The sequence below is a fragment of the Elephas maximus genome, chromosome 19 (genome assembly GCF_024166365.1).
Source record: "Elephas maximus indicus isolate mEleMax1 chromosome 19, mEleMax1 primary haplotype, whole genome shotgun sequence".
NCBI lineage: Eukaryota > Metazoa > Chordata > Mammalia > Proboscidea > Elephantidae > Elephas > Elephas maximus.
Window position 1 is genome coordinate 78,784,456 of NC_064837.1, and position 24,983 is coordinate 78,809,438.

The 24,983-nt window shown below is 40.6% G+C and overlaps 1 protein-coding gene across 1 annotated transcript in view; it reads right to left on the reverse strand.

The window, feature by feature from the left end:
* LOC126062684 (uncharacterized) overlaps positions 1 to 24,474 on the reverse strand; it is a 247,882-nt gene extending 223,408 nt beyond the window's left edge. Inside the window, exon 1 of the mRNA XM_049860442.1 lies at positions 24,222 to 24,474. Coding sequence (XP_049716399.1) covers positions 24,222 to 24,246 — 25 coding nt within the window. The 5' untranslated portion in view covers positions 24,247 to 24,474. The remainder of the gene's footprint in view (positions 1 to 24,221) is intronic.
* Between the last annotated feature and the right edge of the window lie 509 nt (positions 24,475 to 24,983).

A 24,983-nucleotide genomic window follows, 5' to 3' on the forward strand; every position in this document is an offset into this window, starting at 1 on the left:
GGGGAGGCACGGTAAAATATATGCAAGTATTTAGCTTTTGCCGAGAGCGCCCTCCTCCTCAGGTTCCGGAGGTGTGAGTGAGCTGTTTGGCTGGCTGCTTCTCCCTGAGGAAACTGCGGCTGAATGCTAGTACCAGCCCACCGCCGCCACGCTGCCACTCCGGGAATGGTGCCTGAGGGCTCCCTGCGATTCAGGTCCCTTAACTCCTCTCTACTTCTGAACAGCCTCTTCCTCCCCCTGCCCCTCAGTTCATTGTCTAAGCTTGCCTTTGATGCTTAGGGCTCCCAGCTTGTCACAAATATACTCGTTTCACTTGTTTTCTCAGGTCTTTGTTGTAAAGAGGGCTTGACAGAAGTGTCTGTCTATTCTGCCATCTTGGCTCCACCTCAGCAATATCAGTTTTGTTACTACAAAAATAAGGGTTTCTTTCAGGGCACAAATGGCAACTTTGAGGCTATTTTTAAGCTGTGACTCTGAAGGCCTGGGCTTATCTCTTTCTTTTACCACTTCATCTAGTGAAAGTAGGACCAACAAACCAGCTTCCTTCTCATTTTGACAAAATTGCAGAAAAGTATCAAACATGCGATCACCCAGAGCCTCACCTTTCACCAGTACTTTATTGGTGATGATACTTTGTGTATTTCCAGTGGCACCTCATGTCATAGATTAGCCGTGCCCTTTTTACTACTGGAAACAGAGTTATCAACCTGTTTAAGACTAACTAGACTTGAGAACCAATTTAGAAAACTCATCATTACAATTTTGTTTCTCTGAAGCAGTCTCAGTACCAAATGTCTTAGGCTGGGTTCTGTATATAAGTAAAACCAGTAAAGCATGTATATATATATATATATATATATATATATATATACACACACACACACACGCACACATACATATATAGAAAAAAAAATATATAGAAAGAGAGAACAAAAGAGAGATTTATCTAAAGTAAATGGCTCATACACTACTAGAGACTTGTAAGTTCAAGTCCATGGGTCAGGCATCAGGCCGGAGGCTTCTCCTGACTCATACAGCTGCAGGGGCTGATGAACCCAAGATTGGCAGGTAAGATGGCAGGCCACTGGCTCACAGGTTGCAAAGGCTGACAAATCCAAGATTAGCAGGTACGATGGCAGGCTGCTGGCTCACAGGCTACAGAGGCTGACGAATTCCAAGGTTAGCAGTTAAACTGCTAGCTCAAGTCCCAAGAACCAAGGTTAGAAGATGACAAGCTGGATGATGGATTCAGTTTCAGGTCCTTGCGGGAACATCCACTTATATACTGGAGGCAGGCTACACATCCAAGAAAACTCCCTTTCAGCTGATTGGCTGCTCATAGCAGATCTCATCATGGAGTTGATTACATCATTATATAACAGCCAAACCACCAGAGAATCTTGTCCCAGCCAAGGTGACACGCAACCTTAGCCATCACACAAACCAATTACTCAAGTACACACACACACACAAAAGACCAAAATTCAATCAAGATTAAATAGATGACTTGAATAGTTAGATAGCTATTAAATAAATTAAATTTGTAGTGAAGATCATTTCCAGATGGTTTTACTGGAGAATCTCCCATGTATTCAAAAAACAACATCAATTTGACACAAACAGAAGAGGAGGGAACATTTCCCATTTTATTTTTGATAAAATATTAGCAAATTGAATTTACCAATGTATAAAAAGTATCACACATTATTGTAAATGGGATTTATTCCAGGTGTGCAAGGCTGGTTCAAAATTTAAAAATGTAATCCATCATATCAACAGGCTAAAGCAGACGGTAAATGGAGAAAATACTGACGTTACCAAGGATTTCATTTTACTTGGATCCAAAATTAACACCCATGGAACCAGTCAAGAAATCAGACAAAACCTGCTGCAAAAGACCTATCTAAAGTGTTAAAACATGTCACTTTGAGAACTAAGATGCGCCTGGCCCAAGCCACGGTATTTTCAATTGCTTTATGTGTATGTGAAACCTGGACAATGACCAAGAAAAAGTGAAGAACAATTGGTGTATTTGAATTATGGCGTTGATGAAGAATACTGAACATACTATGGACTGCCAGAAGAACAAATCTGTCTCGGAACAAGTACAGCCAGAATGTTCCTTAGAAGCTAGGTTGGTGAGACTTCGTCTCATTTACTTTGGACATGTTATAAGGATGGACCAGTCCCCAGAGAAAGACATCGTGCTTGATAACGTGGAGGGTCATCCAAAAAGACCAAGACCCTCAACAAGATAGACTGACACAGTGGCTGCAACAATGGGCTGCAATATAGCAACAAGTGTGAGGATGGTGCAGAACAAGGCAACGTTTCATTGTGTTACACATAAGTCAGTATGAGTCAGAATCAACTCGACAGCATCTAACAACAAAGAAACATCACGTGATAATTTTGGTTTAATTCTTTAGTGTACTTCTTGATTCACTTTTTACACATTTAACTTGGGATATTTGCACATATTTTTATCAGAAAGGTTGATCACCTTCTGGAGATGCAGACTGTGTGGGATACATGGTATTGTGCCAGGAATTGTGCAAATTCTCAGAAGTAACACAGCAACGATTTTGAGTATTTGGGGTATGAGGACGTGAAAACTATGTCAACTTAAAATATTACAAAATAAACATGAAAAGATCATCAAAATAGTATTTCCTTGGTTATTCAATAAAAACATAAATACACTAAAAAAAATAGTTCCTTTAGGCTATGTCATCTGAGGCTTACAGAAGTTCATGTTCACACTGGGAATATATAACAAGACAAATGCAAAAAACACTGACTCATAGTTCCATAGTTTGTAAACTTCCAAGTTTTGGTACCTGTCATGGATTAAATTGTGTCCCCTCAAAATATGTGTATCAATTTGGGTGGACCATGATTCCCAATATTGTGTGATTGTCCACCATCTGATGTGATTTTCCTATGTGTTGTAAATCCTATCTCTATGATGTCAATGAGATGGGATTGGCAGCAGTTATGTTAATGAGGCAGGACTCAATCTACTAGACTGGATTGTGTCTTGAGCCAATCTCTTTTGAGATATGAAAGAGAGAAGCAAGCAGAGAGACATGAGGACCTCATACCACCAAGAAAGTAGCACCAGGAGCATAGCACATCCTTTGGACCTGTGGTCCCTGTGCTGAGAAGCCCCTAGTCCAGGGGAAGATTGATGACAAGGACCTTCCTCCAGAGCTGAGAAAGCCTTTCCCTGCAGCTGATGTGATGAATTAGGACTTCTAGCCTACTAGACTGAGAGAGGAAACCCTGGTGGCGTAGTGGTTAAGTGCTACAGCTGTGAACCAAAGGGTCAGCAGTTCAAATCCACCAGACGCTCCTTGGAAACTCTATGGGGCAGTCCTACTCTGTCCTATAGGGTCGTTATGAGTCAGAAATGACTCGACAGCACTGGGTTAGGCTGAGAGAGAATAAATGTCTCTTTGTTAAAGCCATTCACTTGTAATATTTCTGTTATAGATAATTGAGGCAGGTATTAAGTCTATTTAGAAGTTTGCCAGATCTACTTTCTGAAACATTCTATATACTATTGGAAATGGCTACTTCTTGGAAATTTCAAAGAAAGTTCCCAAAATTCCAAATAGAGCCAGAGTTTTATGGGAGAGATTATTTGGCCTTTTATAAAGAATGATACTGACCATTCTTATTTTTTACTTTTTCTTGAGTAAATATTGAGTCAAATTTACTTTGTTGGGTCATTCATAATTTCTTGGAACAAATTTTATGGGTCAATTTCATACATAATATTTCTTTTCATGGAGAGCTTCACCTTTATTAGCCCCAAACTGTACATAGTATTCCCACTTTATTTTCTGTGTATCTGTGGTTATATTCACTTTCCATATCTAATTTTAGATTTTTTTCATTATCTTTTTTATTAAACATCTCTGTTTTTCTGGTTTAATGTATGTTGGATATTTTTTGTCCTAAGAACAAGTTCTTACAGGAATCAATTATAAGATCTCAATCCTGCTTTTCTATTTTCTAAGTCATTGATTTCTATTTTCATTTTTCTCAATTTTCTTTGTTCTTTATATAATTTCTTGAATGTTTAAATCATTTATTTTCATTCTTTTTAATACTAAAAGTGAGCCTTTAAGTATGCCTCTGAATTTTGTAAACGGTATTAATATTTTCTAAATAATTAATGCTGCATCAATTGTGTAGAAAGACCAGAACGCCACAGAGAACAAGGAGAAAATTTATTCTAGCACCTCCGTCCATTTAAATGTTTGGAGAAATATTTTTCTTCCCCTTTGAGTGAAATCTATAACATATGCTATGATTTTTCTCATTATCCTCAGACAACAAAAAGCCCAACGGTTACTTTCTTGTGTTTTTTATTACAACAATATACCGCCACAAAAACAGACAATATTTCATCAATTTCTACAGCTACACTTCAGTAACTGAATACTTTTTTTTTTAATTGAGTTTTAGGTGAAAGTTTACAGTACAGATTAGTTTCTCATTCAAAATTTATAGACAAATCATTTTGTAACATTGGTTGCATTCCCTGTAAAATGTCAGCACTCTCCCCCTTTCTCTTTACACCCTGGGTCCTTGTGTCCATTTGTCCAGGTTTTCCATCCCTTCCTGCCTTCTTGTCTTTGCTTTGGGGCAGGTATTGCCCATTTGGTCTCCCATACTTGACTGAACTAAGAAGCATTTTCCTCACATGTGTTATTGTTTGTTTTATAGGCCTGTCTATTCTTTGGCTGAAAGGTAGACTTCGGGAGTGGCTTCAGTGCAGGGTTAGCAGGGTGTCCAGGGGCCATAGCATTGGGGGGGAGGGGCCTCCAGTCTCTGTTAGACCAGTAAGTCTAGTCTTTTTATGTGATTTTGAATTTTGTTCTACATTCCCCCCCACCCACTCTGTCCGGAACTCTCTGCTGTGATCCCTTGTCAGAGCGTCAGTGTTGGTGGCCAGGCACCATCTAGTTCTTCTGGGCTTAGGCTAACGGGGACTGTGGTTCATGTGGCTTGTGTCTTTGGTTTTCCTCATTCTCCTTTGCTCCAAACATGAAGAGACCAATAGATACATTTTAGATGGCTGCTCACAAGCTTTTAAGAACCCAGATGCTATTCACCAAAGTAGGATGTAGAATATTTTCTTTACGAACTATGTTGTGCTAATTGACCAAGATGTCCCCCAAGACCAGGGTCCCCAGCACTCAGCCCCAGTAACTTGGTCCTCAAGGTGTCTGGATGTGTCCAGGAAGCTTCTATAGCTTTACCTTGGTCACATTCTGCTGACTTTCCTTATATTGTGTTATCTTTCACCACTAAAAAAAAATTCTTGTCTACTATCTAGTTAGTGATTTCCCTTCCCACCCCTCCACTCCCTCATGACCATCAAAGGTTGTTTTGTTTCCTATGTGTAAACCTTTTCTTGAGGTCTTATAATAGCAGTCTCATACAATATTTGTCCTTTTGTGATTGACATGTCATTTAGCATAATGCTCTCCACATTCATCCAAGTTGTGGGATGTTTTGCAGATTCATCATTGTTCTTTATCGTTGTGCAGTATTTCATGGTGTGCATTTTTATGTACCATATTTTGTTTATCCATTCATCTATTAATGGGCACTTAAGTTGTTTCCATCTTTTTTGCTACTGTGAATAAAGCTGCAATGAACACAGGTATCCATATGTCTACTTGTATGATGGCTTTTTTCTCTAGGATATAATCCTAGCAATGGAATTGCTGAATCATATGGTATTTCTATTTCTAGCTTTTTAAGGAGATGCCATATCATTTTCCATAGTGGTCGTACCATTTTACATTCCTACCAGCAGTGCATACGAGTTCATATACCACCCCTCCCCCACCAACGTCTCCAGCATTTGTTATTTTCTGGTTGTGTGTGTGTGGATGTGTGTGTGTCAGTAATGACTGGGTGAGACAGTATCTCATTGTAGCTTTGATTTGCATTTCTCTAATGGCTAATGATCACGAGCATTTCCTCATGTGTCTATTAGCCGCCAGAATGCCTTCTTTGGTGGAGTGTCTGTTCATATCCTTTGCCCATTTTTAATTGGATTTTTTGTCTTTTTGCTATTGAGGTATTGAAGTATTCCATAGATTTTAGAGATTGGACCCTTGTCGGATACATCACAGCCCATTTTTTTTTTCCCCAATCTGTAGGCTCTCTTTTTACTCTTTTGGTGGTCTTTTGCCAGCAGTGACTGGGTGAGATATCTCAGTGTAGTTTTGATTTGTATAATTGTTTAAACATAAACAAAAGTGTTTAATTTTCAGGAGTTCCAGTTATCTAGCTTATCTTCTGGTGTTTGTGCACTTTTAGTTAGTTATGGTTTGTATTGAACTTATGCCATGTAGTAAGTCCCCTAGTGTCATGGATTGAATTGTGTCCCCCAAAAATATCTCTCGACTTAAGTGGGCCATGATTCCCAGTATTGTGTGATTGCCCACCATTTTATGTGATTTTCCTATATATTGTAAATCTTACCACTATGATGTAATAAGATGGATTAGGGACAGTTATATTGATGAGATCTATAAGATTAGATAGTGTCTTAAGCCAATCTCTTTTGAGATATAAAAGAGAGAAGTGAGCAGAGAGACATGTGGACCTCATACCACCAAGAAGCAGTGCCGGGAGGGAAGCGCATCCTTTGGACCTGAGGTTCCTGCGCTGAGATGCTCCCAGACCAAGGGAAGTCTGAAGACGATGACCTTCCTCCAGAGCCAACAGAGAAAAGACTTCCCCTGGAGCTGATGCCCAGAATTTGGACTTGTAGCCTACTAGACTGTGAGAGAATAAATTTTTCTTTGTTAAAACCATTCATTTGTGGTATTTCTGTTACAGCAGCACTAGATGACTAAGACATCTAGCATTGGCTCTATTTTTCCTTCCATGATGTTTACCATTTCAGGTTTTATATTTAGGTATTTGGTCCATTTTGAGTTTTCGTGTATGGTGTGTGGTATGGGTCCTGTTTCATTTTTTGCAGATGGACATCCCGTATTGCCAGCACCATTTGTTAAAAAGACTGTCTTTTCCCCATTTAATGTACTTTGGGCCTTTGTCAAAGATCAGCTTACCACGGGAGGATGGATTTATATCTGGATTCTTGATTCTTTGCCATTGGTCTATGTGTCTGTCATTGTACCAGTACCAGGCTGTTTTGACTACCATGGCTGTAAAGTAGGTTCTCAGATCAGGTAGTGTGAGGCCTCTTACTTTGTTCTTTTTCTTCAATAATGGTTTGCTTATCCAGGGCATTTTTCCTTTCCATATAAACTCAGTGCTTAGTTTTCCCCTCTCAGTAAAGAATGCTGTCGGTATTTGGATCAGGATTGCATTATATCTGTAGATTGCTTTGGGTAGGATTGAGATTTTCACAATGTTGAGTCTTCTTATTCACGAGCATGGTATGTTTTTCCATTTATGTAGATCTCTTTTTGTTTCTTGCAATAATGTTTTGAAGTTTTCTTTGTATAAGTTTTTTATGTCCCTGGTTAGATTTATTCCGAAGTATTTTATCTTTTTAGGGGCTATTATCAATAATATTGTTTTCTTTTTCGAAGTTCTCTTTGTTGGTGTATAGAAATACACCAACTGATTTTTGTATGCTGAGTTTGTATCCTGCCAATTTGCTGAATCTTTTTATTAGTTCCAGTAGTTTTCTTGTGGGATCTTTGGAGTTCTCTATGTATAGTATTACGTCGTCTGTCAATAGGGATAGTTTTACTTCCTTCTTTCCAATTTGAATGCCTTTTTTTCTTTCTCTTGCCTTATTGTTCTACCTAGGACTTCCACCACAATGTTAAATAGGAGTGCTGATAAAGGGCATCCTTGTCTTATTCCCATTCTCAGGAGAAGTGCTTTCACCCTCTCACTGTTGAGAATGATGTTGGTTGTTGGTTTTGTACAGATGCCCTTTATTATGCTGAAGAATTTAACTTCTAGTCCTCTTTTACTGAGAGCTTTTATCAGGAATGGGCATTGGACTTTATTGGTTCCCTTTTTTGCACTGTTTGAGATGATCATGTGATTCTTTTCTTTTTGTTCTGTTTATGTGGTGGATTACATTGATTGCTGAACCGTTCTTGCATACCTGGTATGAATCTCACTTCATAGTGGTATTTTTTTTTATATGATCCTGAATTGTATAGGCCAGAATTTTGTTGAGAATTTTTGTATCTATATTCACGAGAGATAACCCAAAACTCAGTGCCGTCGAGTCATGAGAGATACTGGGCTGTTATTTTCTTTTTTGTGGTGTCTTTGCCTGGCTTTGGTATGAGGGATATGCTGGCTTCACAGAATGAATTCTGGAGTATTCCTTCCTTTTCTATCATCTGAAATAGTTTGAGTAGCACTGGTAGGCCACTTCTCTGAATGTTTGGTAGAATTATCCAGTGAAGCTGTCTGTACCAGTGCTTTTGTTGCTGTTGTCGGGAGGGTTTTTATTATTATTATTATCTCTTTAGTCTCCTCTCGTCATGGGTCTGTTCAGATTTTCTCTCTCAGCTTGTGTTACCTTAGGTAGGTAGTGTGTTTCTGGACATTTTACTCTAGTTTTTCAAATTTGTTGGATTATAATTTTTCATAGTATTTTATTATGATCCTTTTTCAGTTGAATCTGTTGTAATGTTCTCCATCTTATTTCTTATTTTGGTTATTTGCTTCCTCTCCTGTTTTTCTTTTGTCAGTTTGGCTAATGGTTTCACAATTTTGTTGATCTTTCAAAAGAACCAACTTTTGTTCTTGTTGATTCTTTCTATTGTTTTTATGGTCTCTATTTCATTTATTTCTGCCTAAGTATTTATATATTCCTTTCTTCTGGTGGCTGTGGGCTTCTTTTGCTTCTCTCTTTCTATTTGTTCGAGTCGTAGGCCTCACATTTTGACTGTGGCCCATTCTTCTTTTTTGATGTGTGCATTTATTGCTATAAATTGACCTCGAAGCACTACCTTTTTTGTGTCCCAAAGGTTTTGGTATGACGTGTTTTCAATCTCATTCAAATCTAAGAATTTTTTATTCCCCTTTGATTTCTTCTATTACCCAGTTGTTTTTAAGCAAGGTGTTACTCTGTTCCCATGTATTTGATTTCCTTGCCCTTCGTGTTATTGATTTCTACTTTTACGGCATTGTGATCAACAAAGATGCTTTTTTATTTCAATGTTTTGAATTTTCTTAATGTTTTTCAATGCTTTGTGGCCTAAAGTATGGCCTATTATAGAGAATGTTTCCTGTGCTTTGGAAAAGAATATACTTTTCTGCTGGTAGGTGGAGTGTTACAGAGAGAGAGAGAAGTTAGTCGATTTTGTCCTTTAGATCTTCTGTATCTTGTTGAGTTTCTTTGCAGATGTTCCATCCATTACCAAGAGTGGTGTGTTAAAGTCTCCTACTATTATCGTTGAACTGTCTATTTCTCTTTGCAGTGCTGTTAGAATTTGTTTTATGTACTCTGGAGCCCTCTTGTTGGGTGCGTAGATATTTATTTAAGTTATGCCTTCTTGGTGGATTGCCCCTTTAATCATTATATAACGTCCTTCCTTGTCTTTTATGGTTGATTTTGCCTTAAAGTCTATTTTATCTGAAATTAGTAATGCCACACTTGCCCTTTTTTGGTTGCTGTTTCCTTGATATATTTTTTCCATCCTTTAATTTTTAATATATTTATGTCTTTGTGTCTTAAGGTGTGTCTCTCATAGACAGCATATTGATGGATATTTTTTTTTTATCCATTCTGCCACTCTCTGTCTCTTCACAGGCACATTAAGACATTTAAATTTGGTGTGATTATTAATAATTATGAATTCTTAAGGTCATATCGTTGTTCTTGTTTTGTGGTGCTCATGTTTTCTTTGCTCCTCTTACTCTTCTGTGCTGAGTTCCTTTTGTTTGTGGATTTTCTTTTCTTATGTTTATAAGGATTCTTTTGTTTAATGAGACTTTGTTTTTCCTCTTTTTTTATTTTGATGAACAGATTTGTTAGCATTCTTTGTGAGTACTGTGATCATTAAGTTTGTGTGTCAACTTGGCTGGGCCATGATTCTCAGTGATTTGGCAGTTATGGTGCAGTTTGGCAGTTGTAAAATGATGTAATCACATCACCTCCATGATGAGATCTGATATAATTTAATCACCTCCATGATGGGTGGGATCTGCTGTGAGTAGCTAATCAGTTGAAAGGGAGTTTCATTATGGGTGTAGCCTGCATCCAATATAGGTGGACTTTATGGCAAGGCTCACACATTTTTGCTCATTCTGGATCCTGCAATTACCTCCTGTTCATCTGACCTCCAGTTCTTGGAATTTAAGCTAGCAGCTTGCCTGCTGATCTTGGGATTCATCAGCCTCTGTGTTCTGGATTTGGGTTAATGAGCCCCTACAGCTATGTGAGTTGGGAGAGGCCTCCAGCCTGACTCAAGAACTTGGGATTTTCCAGCTTCTACAACTGTGTAGAGCCATTTCCTTTATACATAGAGATAGATAGATTAGATAGACAGACAGTCAGATAGACAGACAGACGGACAGACGGATGCTTCACTGGCTTTGCTTCTCTACAGAATCCAGCCTAGGACATTTGGTATCAAAAGTGGTTCTAGAGAAAGAAAATTGTAAGGATGAGTTTTCTAAGTTGATTCTCAAGTCTGGTTAGTCTTGAGGATGTTGATGACTCTGCTTCCAAAAGTAAAGAGGGCACTACTAAGCCATGGTGTGAGGTGACAATAGAAAGAGACAAATATCACCACGAATATCACCACAAATATTGGTGAGAGGCGAGACTCTGGTTGATTGCATGTTTGATACTTTTTACCATTTTGTCATGACAATATAAGGAAGCTGGTTGGTTAGTCCACTTTCACTAGACAGACTGGTGAAAGAAAGAGATGAGCTCAGGGCTTCAGAGCCAAAGCTCAAAAAAGTGGCACATAAATGACCTCAAAGTTTCCACTTGTTCCTTTAAAGAAAGCCTTATTTCTTGTAGTAACAGAGCTGATTTTGCTGAAAAACAAACCCAAAGTCTTATCCTAAGAGCAGCAGGATTACAACACCAACTGAATTCCCAACCTCGAGTGGTGTCTGAAGTTGAAGTGAGGGCACTGATTGGGAAGAAATGGCATCCTCAAACATGGGATGGGGATATATGGGCAGATAATCAGAAAGATGGGTACACAGCCCCTCAATTCTGTTGAATAACTCCTGCTAACAGAATGAGCCCTCTCCCTTCCACCTGAAGACATTACTCCATCTTTGCCTGCTAAGCCACCCTCCCCAGTAAAACCATTAGCCCCACAACCCCCATCTCATGATGTTAACCCAGATGTGTCTGAAGAGGCTTTGACTGAGTCATTGCCTGGGGCATCACCTGAGGGAGATGCCTTACAAGACAATGCTAAATGTTCTCAAAACACATCCTCACCACACATTTTGGCTTCTAGGCCTATAACTACACTGAAGTCCCAGTGAGCCTCCAAATGTGAAGTACAAAGCGTGGCCCAGGAGAAGGTAGGCCACACTTCAAAAGAACTACTTCACTTTTCTAATATGTACAAACAGAAACCTGGTGACTACGTGTGGGAATGGTTCTTAGGGGTGTAGGACAATGGTGAAAAGAACATAAAGCTGGATCAGTCTGAGTTTATTGATATGGGCCCACTAAGCACAGATTCTTCATTCAGTGTTTCAGCTTAAGAGGTTAGGAAAGGATCTAACAGTTTATTTGGTTGGATGACTTACACATGGATTACACAGTGGCCTACATTAAATCAAGTTGAAGTGCAAAACCTGCCTTGGTACACAGTAGAAGAATGTATCCAAAGGCTTAGGGAAATTGTCAAGTTAGAATGGATTCATCAGGTTAGACCCACAGACCCACACATGGAGTGCCCAGAGGACACACCTTGTACCACAATGGTGAGAAACAAATGTGTTAAGGAAGCCCCAGCATCCGAAGACTGCTGTGATTGCTATTCTATGTAAGTCGGATTTAACAGTGAGAACTGCCGTAACTGAGTTAGACACCTAGCTACAGTGGGCTTACTGGACCCCATGGTGGTAGGGGACAAGTTGTGGCATACAATCAACAAAGACAAGGTGGGCCTGATTGCTGTAATAGACAGCAGAGTCAAAGCAGTAATTAGAATAGTCTGACACGTCTAAGCTTATGGATTTGGCTACTTAGTCACGCTGTTCCTAGAAGTGAAATAAATAGAAAATCTACTAATCAATTGATCTGTAAAAGCGGAAGAATTCCTAGGTCAAGTGAACAGCAGTCTAAATACAGCAAACAGAATAGAGAGTCACGGCCCCCTAATTAATTCCCAGACTTGGAGGAGATCAAAGACCCACTATCCCTTGAACGAAGGGGAGCTTGTGTCTCCTTGAGGAAAAACCCACTACACGGCTAAAAATTTATACTGTTAATCTTTTTCCCAGCCTTCCCCAAAGGGATCTAAAGCCTTTTATGAAAATGACTGTTCACTGGGGAAAAGGAAATAATCAGAATTTTGGGAGATTACTGGATACTTGCTCTGAACTAATTCCAGGAGACCATGTCACAGTGGTCCACTAGTCAGAGTGGGAGCATTTGGACGTTGGGTTATTTATGGAGTCTTAGCTCATGTCCATCTCACAGTAGATCCAGGGGTCCGCAAACTCATCCTGTAGTGATTTCCCCAGTTTGAGAATGCATAATTGGAACCTATATACTCAGCAACTGGCAGAACTCCCACATTGGATCCCTGAAAAGTGGAGTAAGTGCTATTTGGTGGGAAAAGCCAAATGTAAGCTGTTAGAACTGCCCCTCTCTAGGAAAATAGTAAACCAAAACTAATACCACATTCCTGGAGGGATTTCAGAGATTACTGCCACCATCAAAAACTTGAAGGATGCAGGGGTGGTGATTCCCACCACATCCCCATTTAACTTACCTATTTGGCCTGTGCAAAAAAACAGGTGGTGACTTTAATTGCAGCTGCTCTTCCAGATGTAGTTTCACTGCTTGAACAAATTAATACATCTCCTGGTACCTGGTATGCAGCTATTGATCTTGCTAATGCCTTTTTCTCCATATCTGTTTCAAGGACCACAAGAAGCAGTTTGCCATCAACTGGCAAGGCTAGCAATACACTTTCAGTGTCCTACCCCAGTGGTATATCAACTCTCCAGCTCTGTCATAATTTAGTCTGCAGTGAACTTGATGGAAATTCCCTTCCACAGGATGTCACACACACTGGTCCATTACATTAATGACATTATGCTGATTGGATCTGGTAAGGAAGAGTGTCAATGACTCTGGACTTACTGGTAAAACATGTGCGTATTAGTGCATGGGAGATTAATCTGACAAAAGTCGAGGTGGCTTCCACTTCAGTGAAATTTCTAGCAATCCAGTGGTATGGGGCACGTTGAGATATTCCTTTTAAAGTGAAGGATAATTTATTACATCTGGCCCCTCCCACAACTAAAAGGGAGGCACAAAGCCTAGTGGGTCTCTTTAGACTTTGGAGGAAATTACCCCTCATTTGGGTGTGCCTCTCCGGCCTACTTGTCAAGTGACTTGAAAAGCTGCTAGTTTTGAGTGTAGACCAAGAAAGGCTCTGCAACTGGTTCAGGCTGCTGTGCAAGTTCTTCTGCTACTTGGGTTATATGATCTGGCTGATTCAATACTGTTAGAAGTGTCTATTGGCAGATAGAGATGCTGTTTGGAGTCTTTGGCAGGCCCCTATTGTGAATCACAGCACAGACCTTTAGGACTTTGGAACACAGGCCTGTCATCCTCTGCAGATAACTACTCTCCTTTTGAGAAGCAGGTTTTGGCTTTTACTAGGCCTTAGTAGAGACTGAAAGCTTAACCATGAGCCACCTAGTCACTGTGCAGCCTTAGCTATTCACCATGAACTGAGTGTTGTCTAACCCACAGAGCTCTAAAGTCGGACATGCACAGCAGCACTCCATCATTAAATGGAAGTGGTATATACGAGATCAGGCCCAAGCAGAACCTGAGGGCACAAGTAAGTTGCATGAAGAAGTGGCCCAAATGCCCATGGCCTCCACTCTTGTCACATTACCTGCCCTCTCCCAGTCTGCACCTATAAGCTCATGGAGAGTTCCTTATGAACAGTTGACTGAGGAAAGGAAAACCCATACCTGGTTTACAGATGGTTATGTAAGCTATGTAGGCACCAATCAAAAGTGGACAGCAGCAACACTACAGCCCCTTGCTGGGACCTTCCTGAAGGACAGTGGTGAAGGGAAATCTTCCCAATGGGGAGAACTTTGAGCAGTGAGTGCATCAGGTTGTTCACTTTCCTGGGAAGGAGAAATGGCCAGATGTGTGACTGTATACTGCTTCACTGGCTGTGGTCAATGGTTTGGCTGGATGGTCAGAGACTTGGAAGGAACATGATTGGAAAATTGAGACAACGATGTATGGAGAAGAGATATGTGGACAGACATCTCTGAATGGGCCAAAGAAGTGAAGAAGTTTGTGTCTCATGTGAATGTTCGCCAAAGGGTGACATCGGCAGATGAAGATTTTAACAACTAAGTGGATAAGATAATGCATTCTGTAGAAAGCAGTCATCCTCTTTCCTTAGCCACTCCCGTTATTGCCCAATGGGCTCATGAACAAATTGGCCATGATGGAAGGGACGGAGGTTATGCATCGGCTCACCAACATGGACTTTCACTCACCAAACCCAACTTGGCAACAGCTACTCCTGGGTACCCAATCTGCAAACAGCAGAGTACAACACTGGGTCCCTGATATAGCACCATTCCTTGAGGTGATCTGGTGGCCGGTTGATTACATTGGACTGATACCATCATGGAAAGGGCAGCATTTTGTTCTTACTGGGGTAGACACTTATTATGGATACAGATTTGCCCTCCCTGCATGCAATGCTTCTGCCAGAACTACCATTCATGGACTTATAGATTGCCTTATCCACCGTCATATTATTCCACACAGAATCTCCTTAGATCAAGTGACTCACTTTACAGGAAAGGAAGTGTGGCAATGGGCCCATACTCATGGAATTCATTGGTCTTACCACGTTCTCTGATTCCAAAGCAGCTGGCTTGACAGCATGATGGAATGGTCTTCTGAAGGCACAATTACAGTGCCAGCTAGGTGGCAATACATTGTAAGGCTGGGGCAATGTTTTCCAGGAATATGTCCATGCTCTAAACCAGCAACCAGTATATGGTGCTGTTTCTCTCACAGCCAGGATTCATGGGTCCAGGAATCAAGAGGTGGAAATGGGAGTGGAACAATTCACTATTACCCCTTGTGACTCATGTGCGAAATTTTTGCTTCCTGTCCCACAACACGTATGGGTCTAGAAGTCCTAGTTCCAAAGGTAGGGATCCCAACACTGATTCCAGGGAACTGAAAGTTTAGAACACCACCTTGGGCAACTCATGCCTCTGGATCAACAGGAAAAGAAGAGCATTACTGTATTGGCTGGTGTGATTGATACTGATTACCAAGAGGAAATCTGATTGATATTACCTAATGGAGGTAATGAAGAGTATGTCTGGATTACGGGGAAATCCCTTAGGACATCTCTTAATAATACCATGTCCTGTGATTAAAGTCAATGGAAAACTACAGCAACTGAATTCTGACACGACTACTAATGACCCAGACCCTTCAGGCAAAGAACCACAACCTCCCGACATACTTTCTCAGGGTAAAGAGAACACGGAAAGGGCGTAGAAGAAGGTAGTTACAAAAACAAGCTATGACCATGTGACCAGTTGTAGAAACAAGGGCTGAAATTGTTATCAGCATTTCTTCTTTGTATGTGTGCATCAAATATTTTTGTTTTCTTCAGCTATAAAATATAAGATGTAAACAGCGTTAGTGTGTTTTCAGTTTTACAAGTGTTAGTTTTACTGTGTTATACAGAAATATGACTTCATAATTGTCTTTATTTAGAGATTGTGTATGGTTTAAGTGGACATGGTATAAATTGTGATGGTTAAGGTTGTCAATTTGACTGGGCTGTGATTCTTATTGTTTTGGCAGTTATGATGTAGTTTGCACCTATGTAATGATGAAATCATCTCCTTAATGAAATCTAACATAATGTAATCACCTCCATGATGAGATCTGCTATGAGCAGCCAATCACTTAAAAGGAAGTTTCCGAGGTTGTGGCCTGCATCCAACATATATGGAGTTTCTGGCAAAGCTCACTGGCTTTTGCACTCTGGATCCTCATCAGAACTCTGGTTCTTAGTGCTTGAGCTAGGACCTTACCTGCTGATCCTGGGATTTGTCAGCCTCTTCAGCCTATGAGCCAGAGGCATGCTGTCCGACCTGATGATTTTGGGTTCGCCACAGGCATGCTGTCTGACCCAATGATTTTGGGTTCGCCAGCCCCTTTAGCTACATGAGTCAGGAGAAGCCTTCAACCATGTGAGCAATTTCCTTGATAAAAATCTCTCTCTCTCTCATTCTCATTCTCTCTCTCTCTCTCTATATATATATATCCATGAGTCTGTCAGTTTGTCGTATGTGGTGGTTTATATGTTGTTGTGGTGCTGGAAGCTATGCTACTGGTATTTCAAATACCAGCAGAATCACCCATGGTGGACAGGTTTCAGTGGATCTTCCAGACTAAGACAAAGACAGACTAAGAAGAAGGACCTGGCAGTCTACTTCAGAAAAAACTGAACAGTGAAGACCTTATGAATAGTAGTGGAACTTTGCCTAGTACAGTGCCAGAAGATGAGCCCTTCAGATTGGAAGGCACTGACAATATGATTGGGGAAGAGCTGCCTCCTCAAAGTAGAGTGACCATAATGACACAGTTGGAGTAAAGCTTTGGTATCTTCGTTTGCAAAGATAGTATGACTCGAAATGAGAAGAAACACCTGCAAACATCCATTAATAATCGGAACATGGAATGTATGAAGTGTGAATCTAGAAACGTTGGAAAACAAAAAAAAAAAACCATTGCCATCAAGTCAATTCTGACTCATAATGACCCTATAGGACAGAGTAGGACTGCCCCATACTGCTTTCAAGGAGCGCCTCGTGGGTTCAAACTTCCAACCTTCTGGTTAGCAGCCATAGCTCTTAACCACTATGCTACCAGGGTTGAAACGGACCATATAACGATCAATATCTTAGGCATTAGTGAGCTGAAATGGACTGGTACTGGCCACTCTGAATCAGACAATCATATGTACTATTGTGCCAGGAATGACAAACTGAAGAGAAATGATGACACATTCATTATCAAAGAACATTTCAAGATTTATCCTGAAGTACAATGCTGTCAGTAATAGGATAATACCCAGAGCCCTTCAAGGAGGACCAGTTAACATGACTGTTATTCAGATTTACGCACCAACCACTAATGCTAACAACTTGGAAATTGAAGATTTTTACCAACTTCTGCAGTCTGAAATTGATCGAACATGCAATCAGGACACACTGATAATTACTGGTTGGTGACTGGAATGGGAAAGTTGGAAGCAAAGAAGGGTCAGCAGTTGGAAAATATGGCCTTCTTGACAGAAACAACACCTGAGATTGCATGATAGAATTTTGTAAGACCAACTACTTTTTCATTGTAAATACCTTTTCAACAACACAAACGGCAACTATACACGTGGACCTTGCCAGATGGAATACGCAGGAATCAAATCAACTACATCTATGGAAAGAGACAATGGAAAAGCTCAGTATCATCAGTCAGAATAAGGCCAGGAGCCAACTGTGGAGCAGATCATCAATTGCTTATATTCAAGTTCAAGGTGAAACTGAAGAAATTAGAACAAATCAACAAGAGCCAACGTACAACCTTGAGCATATACCGCCTGAATTTAGAGACCATCTCAAAAATAGATTTGATGTGTTGAACACTGATGACCAAAGATCAGACGAGTTGTGGAATGACATCAAGGACATCATCTATGAAGAAAGCAAGAGATCATTAAAAAGACAGGAAAGATAGAGAAGTAAGAGCCTTTACACAAACAGATATATGCACACTCATGTTTACTGCAGCACTGTTTACAATAGCAAAAACATGGAAGCAACCAAGGTGCCCATCAATGGATGAATGGATAAATTATGGTATATTCACACAATGGAATACTGCGCATCAATAAAGAACAGTGAGGAACCTGTGAAACATTTCATAACATGGAGGAACCTGGAAGGCATTATGTTGAGTGAAATTAGTGAGTTGCAAAAGGACAAATACTGTATAAGACCACTATTATAAGAACTTGAGAAACAGTTGAAACTGAGAAGAAACCATTCTTTTGTGGTTACGAAAGGAGGGGGGGAGGAAGGATGGGAGAGGGGTATTCACTAATTAGATAGTAGATAAGAATTACTTTGGGCAAAGGGAAAGACAGCACACAGTGCAGGGGAGGTCAGCACAACTGGACTAAACCAAAAGCAAGGAAGTTTCCTGAATAAACTGAATGCTTTGAAGGCCAGCGTACCAGGGGCAGGGGTCTAGGGACCATGGTTTCAGGGGACATCTAAGTCAATTGGCATAACAAAATCTATTAAGAAAACATTCTGCATCCCACTTTGAAGACTGGCGTCTGGAGTCTTAAACGCTAGCAAGCAGCCATCTAAGATGCATCAATTGGTCTCAACCCACCTGGATCAGAGAAGAATGAAGAACACCAAGGACACAAGGCGATTAAGAGCCCAAGAGATAGAAAGGGCCACATGAACCAGAGATTATATCATCCAGAGACCAGAAGAACTAGATGGTGCCTGGCTACAACCGATGACTGCCCTGACAGGGAACACCCTGAGGGAGCAGGAGAGCAGTGGGATGCAGACCCCAAATTCTCATAAGACCAGACTTAATGGTCTGACTGAGACTAGAAGGACCCCAGTGGCCATGGCCCCCAGACCTTCTGTTGGCCCAGGACAGAACCATTCCCGAAGCCAACTCTTCAGACATAGATTGGACTGGGCAATGTGTTGGAGAGGGATGCTGGTGAGCAGTGAGCTTCTTGGATCAGGTGGACACTTGAGACTACGTTGGCATCTCCTGCCTGGAGGGGAGATGAGAGGGTGGAGGGGGTTAGAAGCTGGTGAAATGGACATGAAAAGAGAGCAGAGGGAGAGGGCGGGCTGTCTCATTAGGGGGAGAGTAATTGGGAGTGTGTAGCAAGGTGTATATGGGTTTTTGTGTGAGAGACTGACTTGATTTCTAAACTTTCACTTAAAGCACAATAAAAATTAATTGAGAAAAAGAAAGAAAGAAAAGACCAAAATGGATGTCAGAAGAGACTCCGAAACTTGGTCTTGAATGTTGAATAGCTAAAACAAAAAGAAGAAATGATGAAGTAAAAGAACTGAAGATTTCAAAGGGCAGCTAGAGAAGACAAAATATTATAATGACACGTTCAAAGAGCTGGAGATAGAAAACCAAAAGGGAAGAACATGCTCAGCATTTCTCAAGCTGAAAGACCTGAAGAAAAATTCAAGCCTCAAGTTGCAATAGTGAAGGATTCCATGGGGAAAATATCAAATGACGCGGGAAGCATCAAAAGAAGATGGACGGAATACACAGAGTCATTATACCAAAAAGAATTTCTCAATGTTCAACCATTTCAAGAGGTAGCATATGATCAGAAACCAATGGTACTGAAGGAAGAAGTCCAAGCTGTGCTGAAGGCACTGGTGAAAAGCAAGGCTCCAGGAATAGATGGAATAACAACTGAGATTTCTCAACAAACGGATGCAGTGCTGGAAGCACTCACTTATCTACGCCAAGAAATTTGGAAGACAGCTACCTGGCCAACTGACTGGAAGAGATCTATATTTACACCTATTCCCAAGAAAGGTAATCCAACTGAACGCGGAAATTATCAAAAAATATCAATAATATCACATACAAGTAAAATTTTGCTGAAGATCATTCAAAAGTGGCTACAGCAGTGTATCGACAGGGAACTGTCAGAAATTCAGGCTGGATTCAGAAGAGGACACGGAACAAGGGATATCATTGCTGATGTCAGACGGATCCTGGCTGAAAGCAGAGATGTTTACCTGTGTTTCATTGACTACGCAAAGGCATTCGACTGTGTGGATCATAACAAATTATGGATAACATTGCAAAGAATGGGAATTCCAGAACACTTAATTGTGCTCATGAGGAACCTGTACATAGATCAAGAGGAAGTTGTTCCAACAGAACAAGGGGGCACTGTGTGGTTTAAAGTCAAGAAAGGTGTGTGTCAGCGTTGTATCCCTTCACCATACCTATTCAATATGTATGCTGAGCAAATAGTCCGAGAAGCTGGACTGTATGTAGAAGAACAGGGCATCAGGATTGGAGAAAGATTCATTAACAACCTGTGTTATGCTTGCTGAAAGTGAAGAGGGCTTGAAGCACTTACTGATGAAGATCAAAATCCACAGCCTTCAGTATGGATAACTCCTCAACATAAGGAAAACAAAAATCCTCACAACTGGACCAATAAACAACATGATAATAAATGGAGAAAAGATTGAAGTTGTCAAGGATTTCATTTTACTTGGATCTATAATCAACACCCAAGGAAGCAACAGTCAGGAAATCAAAAGACACATTGTATCAGGCAAATCTGCTGCAAAAGATCTCTTTAAAGTGTTGAAAGCCAAAGATGTCATCTCGAAGACTAAGGTGTGCCTAACCCAAGCCATGGTATTTTCAATTATATCATAAGCATTCGAAAGATGGACAGTGAATAAGGAAGATAAAAGAAGAACTGATGCCTTTGAATTGTGGTGTTGGGAAGAATATTGAATATACCACGGACTGCCAAAAGAAAGAACAAATCTGTCTAGAAAAAGTAGAACCAGAATTCTGCTTAGAAACAAGGATGGCAAGACTATGTCTTACATACTCTGGACATGTTACCAGGAGGGATCAGTCCCTGGAGAAGGACATCATGCTTGGTAAAGTACAGAGTCAGTGAAAAAGAGGAAGACCCTCAAGGAAATGGTTTGACACAGTGGCTGCAACAATGGGCTCAAGCATAACAATTGTCAGCATGGCACAGGACTGGGCAGTGTCTCTCGTTCTGTAGTACACAGGGTCGCTATGAGTCAGAACCGAGTCAATGGCACCTAACAATAACAACCAAAACAGGCAAAACATTTAACAACATAGAAAGTATCAAAAAAAAGACGGAAGGAACACACAGAGTCAGTATACCAAAAAGAATTGGCTGATGTTCAACCATTTCAGGATGAAGTCCAAGCTGCCCTAAAGGGAATGGTGAAAAACAAGGCTCCAGAAACTGATGGAATACCAATTGAGATGTTTCAACGATTGGATGCGGTGCTGGAAGTGCTCACTTGCCTACGCTAAAAAATTCTGAAGACAGCTTTCCTGGTCAACCAAATGGAAAAGATCCATTTTGTGCCCATTCCAAAGAAAGGTGATGCAACGGAATGGGGAAATTATCAAACAATGTCATTAATATCAACACAAGTAAAATTTTGCTGGAGATCATTGAAAATCGGTTGTAGCAGTACATCAAAATGGAACTGTCAGAAATTCAAGCTGGATTCAGAAGATGACATGCAATGAGGGATATCATTCCTGAGGTCAGATGGATAGTGGCTGAAAGCAGAGAATACAGAAAGATGTTTACCTGTATTTTACGGACTATGTAAAGGCATTCGACTGTGTGGATCACAACAAATTATGGATAACATTGAGAAGAACGGGAATTCAAGAACACTTAATTGTGGCCAAGTGGAACCTGTACATAGAGCAAGGGAGAGTCATTCGAACAGAACAAGGGGATGCTGCATGGTCTAAAATCAGGAAAGGTGTGCACCAGGGTTGTATCCTTTCACTGTACTTTTTTAATCTGTATGCTGAGCAAATAATCAGGGAAGCTGGACTATCTAAAGAAGAACACAGCATCAGGATTGGAGGAAGACTTATTAACAACCTGCAATATGCAGATGACACAACCTTGCTTGCTGAAAGTGAAGAAGGTTTGAAGCACTTACTGATGAAGATCAAACACTATAGCCTTCAGTACGAATTGCACCTCAACATAAAGAAAACAAAAATCCTCACAACTGGACCAATAAGCAACATCACGATAAAGAGAGAAAAGACTGAAGTTGTCAAGGATTTCATTTTACTTGGATCTACAATCAACACCCATGGAAGCAGCAGTCAAGAAATCAAACGACATGCTGCAATGGACAAATCTGCTGCAAAAGACCTCTTTAAAGTGTTCAGAAGCAAAGACGTAATTCTGAGGACTAAGGTGCACCTGACCTAAGTCATGATATTTCCAGTTGTCTCCTATCCATGCGAAAGCTGGACAATGAATAAAGGAAACCAAAGGAGAGTTGAGGCCTTTGAATTATGGCACTGGTGAAGAATACTGCACATACCATGGCCTGCCAGAAGAACAAATAAATCTGTCTTGAAAGAAGTACAGCCAGAGTGCTCCTTAGAAGCGAGGATGGTGAGACTTTGTCTCACGTATCAGGAGGGACCTGTCCCTGCATCATGTTTGGTAAAGTAGAGAGTCAGCAAAAAAGAGGGAGACCCTAGACAAGATGGATTGACACAGTGGCTGTAACTGTGGGCTCTAACATAACAACGATTGTAAGGATGGTGCAATACCAGGCGGTTTTGAGTTTCGTTCTGTTGTACATATAGTTGCTGAGTCGGAAATGACTCAATGGCACTTAACCACAATAACAACACATATATATGTTGTTGTGTATACATGTATGTTGTAACATATATGTGTAACATATGCATATACATAACAACATATATATCTTGTAACAATATATATGCATACATATTACAACATACACACACACACACGTGTGTGTGTGTATGTGTATGTATATATACACACACACATACATATGCTTCATTGGTTTTGTGGAGCCCTGATGCCACCGTGGTTAACAGCTACGGCTGCTAACCAAAAGGTCAGCAGTTGGAATCCACCAGCTGCTCCTTGGAAACCCTATGGGACAGTTCTACTCTGTCCTGTAGAGTCACTATGTGTCAGAATCCACTCGAGAGCAACAAGTTTGTTTCCGCCCCCCCCCCACACTGGTTTTGCTTCCCTACAGAACATACCCTAAGACATTTACCTAACCTTTCATTTTTTTTAAATACTTTTTATTGTGCTTTAAGTGAAAGTTTACAAATCAAGTCAGTCTGTCACATATAAGTTTATATACATCTTACTCCGTACTCCCACTTGCTCTCCCCCTAATGAGTCAGCCCGCTCCCTCCTTCCAGTCTCTCCTTTCGTGACCATTTTGCCAGTTTCTAACCCCCTCTACCCTTCCATCTCCCCTCCAGACAGGAGATGCCAACACAGTCTCAAGTGTCCACCTGATACAAGTAGTTCACTCCTCATCAGCATCGCTCTCCTACCCATTGTCCAGTCCCTTCCATGTCTGATGAGTTGTCTTCGGGAATGGTTCTGTCCTGGGCCAACAGAAGGTTTGGGGACCATGGCGACCGGGATTCTTCTAGTCTCAATCAGACCATTAAGTATGGTCTTTTTATGAGAATTTGGGGTCTGCATTTTATCCCACTGTTCTCCTGCTCCCTCAGGGGTTCTGTGTTGTGCTCCCTGTCAGGGCAGTCACTGGTTGTGGCCGGGCACCATCTAGTTCTTCTGGTCTCAGGATGATGTAAGTATCTGGTTCATGAGGCCCTTTCTGTCTCTTGGGCTCATAGTTATCGTGTGACCTTGGTGTTCTTCATCCTTCTTTGATGCAGGTGGGTTGAGACCAATTGATGCATCTTAGATGGCCACTTGCTAGCATTTAAGACCCCAGACGCCACACTTCAAAGAGGGATGCAGAATATTTTCATAATAGAATTATTTTGCCAATTTACTTAGAAGTCCCCTTAAGCCATAGTCCCCAAACCCCCGCCCTTGCTCCACTGCCCATTGAAGCATTCAGTTTATCCAGAAACTTCTATGCTTTTGGTCCAGTCCAGTTAAGCTGAACTTCCGTGTATTGAGTATTGTCCTTCCCTTCACCTAAAGTAGTTCTTATCTACTAACTAATCAGTAAATAACCCTCTCCCAGCCTCCCTCCCTTCCCCCTCTCGTAACCACAAAAGTATCTGTTCTCAGTTTATACTATTTCTCAAGATCTTATAATAGTGGTCTTATACAATGGTTGTCCTTTTGCATGTGACTAATTTCACTCACCATAATGCCTTCCAGGTTCCTCCATGTTATGAAATGTTTCACAGATTCGTCACTGTTCTTTATTAATGCGTAGTATTCCATTGTGTGAATATACCATAATTTATTTATCCATTCATCCGTTGATGGACACCTTGATTGCTTCCAGCTTTTTGCTATTGTAAACAGTGCTGCAATAAACATGGGTGTGCATATATCTGTTCGTGTAAAGGCTCTTATTTTTCTACGGTATATTCTGAGGAGTGGGATTTCTGGGTTGTATGGTAGTTCTATTTCTAACTTTTTAAGAAAACGCCAAATAGATTTCCAAAGTGGTTGCACCATTTTGCATTCCCGCTAGCAGTGTATAAGAGTTCCAATCTCTCTACAGCCGCGCCAACATTTATTATTTTGTGTTTTTTGGATTAATGCCAGCCTTATTGGAGTGAGATGGAATCTCATCGTAGTTTTAATTTGCATTTCTCTAACAGCTAATGATCGAGAACATTTTCCCATGTATCTGTTAGCTGCCTGAATATCTTCTTTAGTGCAGTGCGTGTTCATATCCTTTGCCCACTTCTTGATTGGGTTGTTTGTCTTTTTGTGGTTGAGTTTTAACAGAATCATATAGATTTTAGAGATCTGGCGCTGGTCGGGGATTCATAGCTGAAAATTTTTTCCTTATCTGTAGGTGGTCTTTTTACTCTTTTGGTGAAGTCTTTAGATGAGCATAGGTGTTTGATTTTTAGGACCTCCCAGTTATCCGGTTTCTCTTCGTCATTTTTG